Genomic DNA, 11,770 nt, shown 5'->3' on the forward strand with positions numbered 1-11,770 from the left:
GAAGATTATCCCTGAGTCACGACATCCGCTTACACAACAAGGCCTCCAGCTTTTCTTTGCCACTGTACTAGACGACCTGACCGATTCTAGAACAATACGAAAACAATACAACTTTATAGACAGGCAGCAAAAGACTCGTCCTTCAGGCAGGAAGAGAATCGTTCTTCATTGTTCCCTTCCCATAGCATCAGACCAGTAACTGTTTTTAGGTTTTCATTGTAATTATACGAAAACATTGAGAGAAATTAGTAAGCTCTGAAATGGGGATACTGAAAGGAGATAAGGAACTGAAAAAGCAGTTAACCCCTTCACATCGACGTGCTTCCTCCCAGCTGAATAGAATTTTGTTTATCAGTAAGTAATATATATTGCATCCCTGTGCTGGAGAGGTTAAGAGGAGAAAGATATATGAAGGAACAAAGGAGAAGAATCAGGAGGATAGGAAGAAGTTAAACTGAGGTATGTATAGAAGAGAATGTGAAGAGAAGGGGATATAAAGTATGAAACTAGTAGAAGATGATAACAAGGAAATGGGGATGCAGAGAGCGAGGGAGAGGGTAGAGACAGAAAAATTAATTATAGTTGGAGGCAAGGAGGAAGGAAGGAGGAAAGCCAAGGAGCTGATGGTAAGAAAAGGGAAGTGATGGATGACTGCAAGAGGACGAGACAATGGGTAGGGTAGTGCAATGAGTCGAAGGCAGAAAGAGCTAGAGATTTTTGGCTATAAGGGCAGTATGGAGAGTAGGAGAGAAAAAAGAGCTGAATATAGTGAGTGAAGCTAAGAATTTGAATAGAGTAAAAACAACATGAGAAGGGGGCAAGAGATAAATTGGGATTAAGATAATAGTTACAATGTAGAGGGCGATCAACTGTATGTGTGAGGCGAAGGATTAGGGTGGTAAGAGAAGGCTGTAGTATCAGGGTCTAAAAAAAAATTTGTTAGGATGAGGTGGCTTGTGAAAAAAACTAAATAGAAAGCAGAATGAAGAAAATGGTTCAAGAGCTAGGAAATATGGTGTTGAGAGGGAATGGATGTCACAGAAATAGTGTATGAAAGAAATTAATGGAATGTGGTCTAGGATAAGTGAAATAGGGGAGGAGTGGACCGCAGGGTGAAGAGGAAGTTGGAGGTAAGGGGACTAGAGAGAGAGAGAGAGAGAGAGAGAGAGAGAGAGAGGGAGAGAGAGAGATGGGGAATAGAGCTTTCGGTGGGAGGCTGGGAGAGTGGGGGAAATTGAGCTGATTGCAGTGATGAGAGAGAGAGAGAGAGAGAGACTACATATGTGCATGCATATGAACGTGCATGTGTACTTTGTATGTTCGTATATGTGTGTGTGATGTGAATGTACAGTATGTGGATGGATGTATCTGAGTATGTGTTTATTTGTATATATGTATATATATGTATATAGTTGGTTATATTTGTGTCTTTGTACATGTGTGTTCATGGATCTGAATATATGTATTAAGTATGCAGGTAGGTAGGTTTTGTGTGTGTGTGTGTGTGTGTGTGTGTGTGTGTGTGTGTGTGTGTGTGTGTGTGTGTGTGTGTGTGTGTGTGTGTGTGCGCTCTACATCACTATGGCAAAGCACCCACACAAAGACACAGACCCAATAACCCCCCAAATGGAATCAATTAACCAAAACGACAGATGTATTAACGATCACACAAAAGTTAAATACAAAAGGAAGTAATTGATTTAACTCTCTCTCTCTCTCTCTCTCTCTCTCTCTCTCTCTCACACACACACACACACACACACACACACACACACACACACACACACACACATACATGAACAAGTACAGTTCATTCAATATCTTGCCTTTTTGCAGTTAATCCCTAGTAAAAAAAAAAATATCATATTACATTCATTTGCAGTATAACACAGGTAGATAAGAGGGATGTGTCACGTAAACAGTGATGCGGAATGATGAACACTGATACATATTCACCCTTTTAGCTTGAGGACTTCACTGTATTTATAAATTTCATTTATATTGGTGTGGTTAATCTCTGGCTTTCTAAATTCCAGTTTCCTAGCTTTTTTCTTGTCTATAATGTTTGAATCACTCGCCGAGACGGTTCGGGGAAAGCAAACAGAGGGAATGGAGAGCAGATGGGTGTGTTAAATTCCTTTGATAATAACAAGAAGTAAAGCTTCCATCTCTCATTCATGTATCCTGAGTTATATCATGACACTGACATTAGAATTAGGTGCTAGTCAACCAGAATTACAGGAATATTACTATTATAGGATGTTAGGCCGTAGTACCTTCTTCTTCTGCCTTCGAGCTAAGGGAAATTAGGCCGTAAAAGGACAAAAATCTGTTCCAGGGTTGTGAATGAACCACTGGAACAAGAGGGAGACCGGGAACAAGGTGATGGAACAGGGTCTGGAACGGAGACTGGTGTGTGTTGGGAAGAGGGGTTGATTGGGAAAGAAGTGGGTTATTCATTTATTTATTCAGTTAGATATTTATTGTCAGTAACCTCTTTGGTATCATGACGTCCTTGTTTATTTTTATCACTGACAGGCGATTTTACCAAACTAAGAAGAATTTATTAAGCTGTAAGGATAATATATATATATATTTTCGGTAATACCCTCATGATTTCACGTCTTTCCTTAAACTGAAGCAAAATATTGTCTCTGGGTAGCAAAAATAAAATACAGAAGACGCTCTCAGACTGAAGGGGCTAAATGGAAACCGTTGTTAATAAGAGTTAGACAGAGAGAGAGGCGTGGAGAAGCAGAAGATATCATCATCATTATTTACAATTCACTATCATCATAATCATCTACAGACTCGTCATCATCATCATCATTTATCAACAATTCATCATCACCATCATCGCCATTCTAATCATCATCATCATCACCACGACCCCTTTTTCCACTTATCTATAAGTATTTCCAAATTTCCATCTCAGATTCGTGTCGCAAGCAGCCATTACAAAGTTAAGGTGAGAATGTTAGGTAGGGAGAGAAGGCAATGCATTCTGAGGGTGGAAGAACTTTGAGCATTACTGGAAGCATTAGAAAGTACTGGAATGACAAAAATGAGAGAAATATCAGTTCCTCTCTCTCTCTCTCTCTCTCTCTTTTCATCTGTTTATATCTATAGTGTGTATGCTTGTACGCATGTATGTGTGTATTTATGTATCTGTCAGTCCCTCTATCTGTCTCTGTCTGTCTATTGTCAGTCTGTCTATCTATCACCTACCACCTGAATAAACTTCGTCCTTCACATCCAACTCTCCCGTAGCCTCATTCTGTTACTACCCATCACCTTCTTCCTCATCTTTGCACTCTTTCATAATCTTCAGTCTTCTGTATCCAACCTAATCTCTTGACTTCCTCTCACAAACTTACCCTCTCCTATCGTCTCCATCTTATACTCTTCACTTTCACACCCTACTTTCTCACGTTCCTTCACTTCCCTCTCACTTTCCCTCCCTGGCACTATCAGCTGTCACTATCCTACCACATTCGCTCACACTCCTCCACACTGTCACCTTCCCTTGCCTTTTTCATCAGCTTTACACCTTCCTTCTTTCACATCCTTTTTCCCACACTCCCTTACCCATCCCATTCTCCCTCACAGGCACCTATCCGCTCCCACATATCTCCCACCCTTCTCACATATTCTCTCTCTCTCTCTCTCTCTCTCTCTCTCTCTCTCTCTCTCTCTCTCTCTCTCTCTCTCTCTCTCTCTCTCTCTCTCTCTCTCTGTATTTCCTTTAGTACATCTCACTTTCTTTCCCTCACTCAGATGATGACAAATACAAATGGGAGAGTCAGCCCGATTTGTTTCTTATGCAAGAGACTCCCAGTTTGACGCCGAAGTCTAAGTTACAGCGTAATACAGAATGCTATTGTTGTGATATAGAGGGTTATTGTGTGTGTGTGTGTGTGTGTGTGTGTGTGTGTGTGTGTGTGAGAGAGAGAGAGAGAGAGAGAGAGAGAGAGAGAGAGAGATATGGACTGACTGAATGACGTACCGACTGACTGACTGACTGACTGACTGACTGACAAGGAGGAAGAGGGAGAGAGAGAAAGAGAAAGAAAGAGAGGAGGCAGAATGTGCACTGTTACGGATTGCAAACGGTACGGATATTTACGAGGTGGTACGTGGTGCACACAATTACTGAATCATCAACATCTACAGAATATTGCAACTTCTGAAATGGCTACCACCGTGCTATTGAACAACTGAATGCTACCCGAATTGTACAGACACAAAAGCCTAAGCGGATAACTGTAGCAGGTGGATTAGTGAGTACTGGGCAGCTCCTGTGTGAGATTTGCCTCAGGACGAGAATAAAACAGGTATTAAAAATATATATATATATATATAGGATCGTAATATTTTTTTTCTTTTACCACGATAATTTTGCCAAAAGGATAAAACCAAAATATCGAAAAAAAAAAAAATGGTTATATGATTTTTTGGTGGCGTTGATACTTGTACGTGGATAATGGGGTATTATGGGATTGTAGGAACAAAGGAATATGCTGTGTTCACTAAACTGTTTTATTATTGCATGAAATGACAGTGTATGTCTTCAATATGGTCTGATCAGATGCAATTAGGATTACAACCTTTCACGTAAGATTATTTTTTATCATCAGAATTAAAAAAGTAAATAAACAAGATTGGCGATGACCCACCTTTGCCCTTTACAATGGCTAGTCGAGCTATTGGCCTTTGTAGTGAGATGATAAGACACGCAACCACATTCACACACCATGCATTCTTCTCTACAACCATCGCCTCTAGCCATTCAGTCCAAAATTCTTAAGATAAAGCTGATTTCGTTCTTTCTGTATTACCAGCAAACATCCCTGTATTCGTTCATAAGCTTAGACGTACATTACTAAGCGTGGATATATGCCTACACATCCTCTTTAGTGAAAACCCTCCAAAGCCTGGGTGTAAATATGGATAGAAGCCTCTCAACTTAACCTTCGGCCAAACCAAAGCCGTGATGACATCCTGGCAGCTTAAGATGTGTGTGTGTGTGTGTGTGTGTGTGTGTGTGTGTGTGTGTGTGAGAGAGAGAGAGAGAGAGAGAGAGAGAGAAAGTAGGGGAGAGAGGGAGGCAGAAAGACAGACAGACAGACAGACAGACAGAGTACGAGAGAGAGAGAGAGAGAGAGAGAGGTGAGAAGGAGTGGAAAGGGGAGGAGGATTGGGAAGAGGAGAAGTGGAGGGGTTTGGTGTTTGAAAGGAAAAAGTGGTGGAGGTTGAATGGAGGAGGGAGGGGTCTGTAGGGGATGCCCAATGATGGAAGAGTGGAGTTTATCCCCGTAAGTACGATATTTCTTAGATTTCATTTTTACCAGTACCAGTCATCATTATTCATCATTGGAGAGACCCACTGATGCGAAGGAGAAAGGAAACTGGCAATGAAACATGTAGCGAAATAGGAAAGAAAACATCACAACAGCTCAATACTCAAATGATACTATGGGTGAATGAGTGAAGCAGAAAAATGGCTCTATGTGTTTGGATATTAACATTCCTCGGTAAGTAAGGGAAGTGTTATAATCTGTGACCGAAGAATGAGGAACATAGGTAAATATATTATGCCTAAAGATGATTGCAGTAACAGCAATCTGGATTTAAAATATATACCGATCTAAGCACAAATGGCAGCTGTACATTGACAAATACAGATAAGCTAAACGACAGAACACACACTGAACTATTCATGTGCTCCCATACATATACACACACATCAAAGCATTTGTTGTCCATTACAGAGAACTAATCAAACTTCTCTTCCCACAGATTAAGCCTGATGATGACCTGGCCTTGACCTGAACTAAACTGACCGTGCCAAGATGACCTCACTGGCAGCCCTCACACCTCCCTGCACCCTCGTCCTCATCTTCCTTCTCCTGTTTGGTAAGTAAGGCTTCTAAGGCGTTATTAATCTTATCACTCCGAGTGTCTGTCACTTTATCTGTTTTTCTATCTATCGGTATCTATCAGTCTATCTATCTATATAATCGTATATATGATTTTCTTTATTTTCATGCAGTTTATCTCCAGAAGACTTTGTTGACCATAGGTGAGACCTTTTGGATTTAACCTTTTAACCGCGGGTGTCATTCCAGAATGACAGTGACAAAACTGGACCAAACCGCGGGTGTCATTCTGGAATGATCGTGAATATTTTGAACACCGCGCGTTTTCCCGGCACACAAATAGTCTCACGCAAGAGTAGCTGTCGAGTTCTTTCACGCCAGCCATCCCACACCTCCCTCCTCCAACCCCGAGGGGGCCCCCCCCACCCCTGCCCTGACCCGCATCAGTCAGTATCTGTCCAGCTCTGTGCGTGATAATGGCGCTCCGTCCCGACTCATCGTCACTCGCTTCCTCCTCTACAATGATTAGTGCTAGTGTTCCCTCTACCTCTACACTGGTAAAGGAACTGCTGACGGCGAGGCAGAAGGGGTTGAGCACTCCTGAAATTAGAACTGAGCTGGACAAAACTGTAAGTACTACTCTTGATTGTGGCAGTGAAAGTGACACACTCACAGCAAGCAGTGATGATTTGGCAGTGATTGGTGGTGAACCATTTTCCATTGATAGTGACAGTGATGAAAGTGATTGTGTTGTTTCCCCCCCACCACCCCCAACTTACTCTGGGAAAGGAAAGGCTCCTATGGGCAAATCTGGTATTGCACGTGGGAAGGGAGTGAAGCGCAGGCTCACGTCTCCCACACCAGGCCCTAGTAAGCATTTCCCATCAATTTCCCGTTCCCCTAGCCCTATTGCCCTCACATCATCATTATCATCATCTGTCGTGCCCTCTCCTCAGTCTACATCATCTGAGGAGTACGAATTACCAAAGCCTGCAAAGCGAGGGAAGGCAGGCCGTGCTGGCCGTGCAGGCAGGCCTAGAACAAAGGGGATGCGTGGCAGTTGGAGGGCAAAGATGGGCGATAAGCGAGGAGATAAGCGAGGTGATAAGCGGGGTAGAAAGGGTCAAGTTTCACCATGCACCAGGTCAGAAACCCCCCCGCCTGCCCCCCGCTCAGCTCCCTCACCCTCGCCACCCCCCCACTCACCGCCCCCGCACTCACCCCCCTTCCCGTTGCCTCCTGCCTCACCCCCATCCCGCTTGCCTCCTGCCTCACCTCCTGCCTCACCCATTGCCTCCACCTCAGCTCCTTCTCACGGGGAAACGAGTGGAATGCAACCTGCCCCTGCCACTGAACCATGCACAGGGCAAGTGGATGCATTTGTTTGGTCTGACGGTGCAGATTTTCAGCCACACAATCCACCGTTTGATATGACAAATGCTGGAATACAGCCTGCCTTCCCATGCAACGCAGGAGATGACTTTGTTGACTACTTCCTGGCCTTCATGGATGATGAAATCGTGCAGCATGTCAGCGATGAGACCAATAGGTATGCAGCTCAGTGTGCAGCAGAAGGGCTGGGACCTATTGGCTCACCAAAGCAAGTGTCGTGGTTGCCTGTCGGGATCAGAGAGCTGTATGTGTTCTTTGCACTAATGTTTTTGATGCCCCATATAAAGAGACATGAGTTGGAGGAGTACTGGCTCGTGGATGACATAACTACTATCCCAATATTCGGGAAGTATATGTCACGGGATCGGTTCCGACAGCTGCTTGGATACCTGCACTTTGCTGACAATGCAAACCCGTCCCGAACTGACCCTTTGTGGAAAGTGAGGGATTTTCTCAACAGGATTAGGGATCGATTTATGCGATTTTTCCGGCCTATGCAGAAAGTCGTCATAGACGAATCCCTGGTATTGTTCAGAGGACGTCTCAAATTCATGCAGTACATCCCCAGCAAACGCCACCGCTTTGGGATAAAGTTCTTTGTGCTGTGTGACTGTGAGACGGGGTATATCCTGGATTTTGTCATCTACTCGGCTAGCACAATGGATGTGAACAGGAAAGACCCCCTTGGCTTCTCTGGCTCCGTTGTAAAAGTGCTGATGGAGAGGTATTTTGGTGGTAATCATGTGCTGTACACAGACAATTACTACACAGCACCGAAACTCTCCAAATACCTTGCTGAACACGGCATTGGCACTGTTGGCACTGTACGGAGCTATAGGAAAGAGTGGCCTAGTTTCCCCGAAGCATCATCATCATCCAGGGGAGATGTTCACCTGAAGAAGTCAGACAAGCTTCTTGCGATCAGGTGGCATGACAAGAAGGTCGTGAATATGATCAGCACCATCCACAAGGGGGAATTGAAGAGAACCGGGAAGGTCAGCTACAGGACGGGAGAGCCAATCATGAAGCCTGATGCCATCATTGATTATAATGTAAATATGAGACTTGTTGATAAGTCTGATATGATGATTGGCGAAATCGACTGTCTCAGGAGAAACACCCGATGGTACAGGAAGGCTTGCCTGCACATGCTCGATATGTGCATGCTCAACGCCTTCATTCTCTACAAGACACAAGTCGGGGGCATAAGGCAACCATCACTGAGACAGTTTTCCAAGACTGTCGTGCAGCAGCTACTTGCACGATTTGGTCAGGTGACGGCATTGATCCCGAGGCGACACTCTGACACACAACCTGACCGTCTTGAGTGCCGCAATTACATGAGCCGGCACCAGCTTGTGAAATTGCCTCTTACAGCAGGCGGCAGGTTGTCACAGGGCCGCTGCAGAGTATGTTCTACCACCACACGGAGGCCTAGGACGAGAAAAATGAACACACACCAGTGCCTGGAATGCCAAGCCGCTCTATGTGTAACTCCGTGCTTTGCCGAGTACCACTCTCTGAGTAAATACTGAAAGTGACAGTGATATATAGTGATGCGACAGTGACGTGCTTTGCCAATAATTGTATAATGGATAATGTAGTAATAAGGGATATTTTGCCTAGAAAAAAAAAGGAAATATTGGCCAGTATAATAAGTGATATTGTAATAAGAGAATCTGCGGCACTTGTGGAATTCTGCGGCACTTATGTAATTCTGTGATGCGCCAGTGATGCAATATAGTAATAAGTGCATTGTAAATATAATGTATATTGCCCAGATTATATGTAAAATAATATTAGAAGTTAGAAAGAATGAAAAGATCGCATGAAACGTCAGTGAGCGGGTGCCGCCGCAGTGAAGTGAGGCGCAGCCGCAGTGAGGAGCGGGCGCAGCCACAGGGAAGTGCCTTTTACCTACCTCAGTGAACACAGAGTGGGTGTTTATCGTATGTACAGTGTTCATATATGTTTATATTACTATTATGAGAGAGTGGTTGGCATTTGGTACTGGTGTGTGGGGCGTAAAATAGCTATTTCACACCCCTCACTTCTAACGGCTCTCCCCATCCTGTTAAAGTCAACAAAGTCATGAAACCTACATCAATGGAAAGCTGAAGGTTAGTACTTTCTAATGGTACCTCATTTTTTTCTCTAGCTTTATTCTGTGCAGAGTTATTAAGGTTTAAAGGTTTGTTTACATTTGGCTGAAAACCCCGCGGGAGAGGACAGTCAGACCAAAACAATACCCGCGGTTAAAGGGTTAAGAGGGCAGTGAAGGCTTTGTTTCCCTCAGTTCGAAAAATCTCTCCAAAGCCAAATGAAATTGTCTGAGGGTAGCAGACTAAAAAATTCGCCACCTGACTGAAAGGATTAATGAGATTATTGTTGTATTTTACCCGATGGACCAGAGGAAGTCATTTTTTGAAGGATAATTTTGGTGCCTTCAGACGATTTCAGCTCAAGTCAGGTGAGATATTATTAGGCTATTTATGGGTCTGTGGTGATTTTCTCTAACCTCATCACAGAAATGGCTTCTCCATGATTTAAAAATATCATTTGGAGTTAGCATGAATAAAATAAGGAAATATACGCCATTGGGCTCAGTGGTTCGGTACGCAATATGGAAGGAAGATATGAGACTGAAGGGTTGTCAATGCAGCCAGCAGTCCTGTACATAATAGCACTAATTATCACAAATTGCATTAAATCAGGAGCTGTTATTGTGGTTATATTATCTTCACCACGAGGTTTAATGGAGCCTAGGTTTCATTCCTGTACAGCTATCTTCCTAGCTGTCTATCTGTCTGTCCACCGATATACGAAAAAAAGAAAAAAAAAATCGTGCACTATGGTGAACAAATGGTTTACTCATGGAAAAAGGTATGGATGAGAAAAAAGATCAAAGCTCACCGCGGTGGAGGTATTTGCCTAGAGCTACTGTAACACTGTACTTTTAAACTAGCTGTACTCTGTTTATGCATGAACCATACCTATCAGCATAAAAGAGGCAAAGGTCTCTTTCTGCCAGTTCTACTCTGACCAATAAGTTTACTGTATTCCATCGCTGTCCAATAATTTTTTAGATTCTATCTCACCATCTGGTTCTTTGCCAACTCTTCCGTTTCCACTGTTATGATACCATCTTGCGTTTTACACATGAGTAGTCAGCCGCTATCTTTAGTCCTGACACTCGATTACTGATTTACTCTACTTTTTTGATGGTTGAGGTCTAGGAAGTTGTGGGAGGAATGTTGGATAGGAAAACTAAATAATGCACACTAGTGGACCTCTACCCATGTTTAGCCAGGATGGAAACTCTGAGAGCACATCCCAGTGGTAGACATTTTACTTTGATTCGGCCTTTACGGACTTTTTTTTTTTTTTTTTTAGGAAAATTTTATTTTGCGAAATGGGAGACCAACACCCGGACTAGGGTTTTTTCATACAGAGTGAGACACCCCTGCCGCCTAGGGGGTGGGGTCTCTGAAAGGAAAATGCTGGCATACCCAAGCCATTGTTATTTTTTCCCCAAGGGAAATGAAATTTTGCGTAGTGGCAAACTACAGGGACCTTGTTTTATTCAGAATGTGACCTGCAGGGCCTGCCCTCAAATACTTTTAAACAGGAAGGTACAATTTTCTACCAAATGCGGAGACATATCGCAAAGTTTGCTTCATGTTCTTAAGTAATGTATTAGCTTGTATTCAACTCGCTACATTTCATAACTTACTAGAAGCCTAAAAGAACATGTGCCTGTACTGGGAAGATTGTCTTGTTTTGTGGTTTTGTGCTCATCTTTTGGTGGTTAATCACTTATTTGTAGTGTTTCACTCTAAAATCAGTTTATAGGCTTTGATCGAATATCAGAGAAAGAGATACCAGGCCCTGGATTATGTAAAGTAATTATTAAGCCTGTCGGCCTAGAATTCAAGGCATGAGACATTCAGCAAGCCTTGGTAAAAAAAAAAAAAAATAGAACCACCAACACCAAAATGAGAGAGAGAGAGAGAGAGAGAGAGAGAGAGAGAGAGAGTTTTGAAGGAAGCAAGCATACTCTCACAACAAAACATTCTCTCTCTAGCGTTTACTGAGCCGCCCGTCTGATCCATCCCTTTTGAGTGGCCGGGACAGTGTGTGTGTTTTTGCTCGCCCTGTGTGTACCCTGAGTGCTTGCAGAGTGGCCGAGCACGGTCTTTCCAGGCCGTCCGTCAAATATCCTTTATGTCCGTTATCCAGTGTCCTCTTTCTCCCTGGTTCAGTGTCTGTGTCCATGATTGAGCGTCAGTAATGTCCATCCTTTATGTTGGGGCTCCAGTGTCCTTTGTCTCTGGCCCAGTCTTTTATGTCCGTTCACCAGTCGTCATTTACTCTTAATGTCCGTGGTCCTTTGCCCTCTGACCGGTGTCCAGTGTCCTTAACCCTTCGTTAGTCCTGTGGGGTATTCAAACGTGGTTAGTCAGGTGGGGTGTTACAACATCCCAATACAAAAATACATG

At 43.4% G+C, this 11,770-nt stretch overlaps 1 protein-coding gene across 1 annotated transcript in view; it reads left to right on the forward strand.

Moving 5' to 3' along the window:
* Positions 1-5,852: 5,852 nt before the first annotated feature.
* The window catches only part of LOC145413691 (cell adhesion molecule 2-like), a 262,375-nt gene continuing 256,457 nt past the window's right edge, over positions 5,853-11,770 (forward strand). The window contains exon 1 of the mRNA XM_080283345.1: positions 5,853-5,916. Within this exon, the coding sequence (XP_080139471.1) occupies positions 5,853-5,916 (64 nt within the window). The remainder of the gene's footprint in view (positions 5,917-11,770) is intronic.

Source organism: Coenobita brevimanus, chromosome 97 (assembly GCF_032717465.1).
Source record: "Coenobita brevimanus isolate Jiangsu-jjx chromosome 97, ASM3271746v2, whole genome shotgun sequence".
NCBI classification, from domain to species: Eukaryota; Metazoa; Arthropoda; class Malacostraca; order Decapoda; family Coenobitidae; genus Coenobita; species Coenobita brevimanus.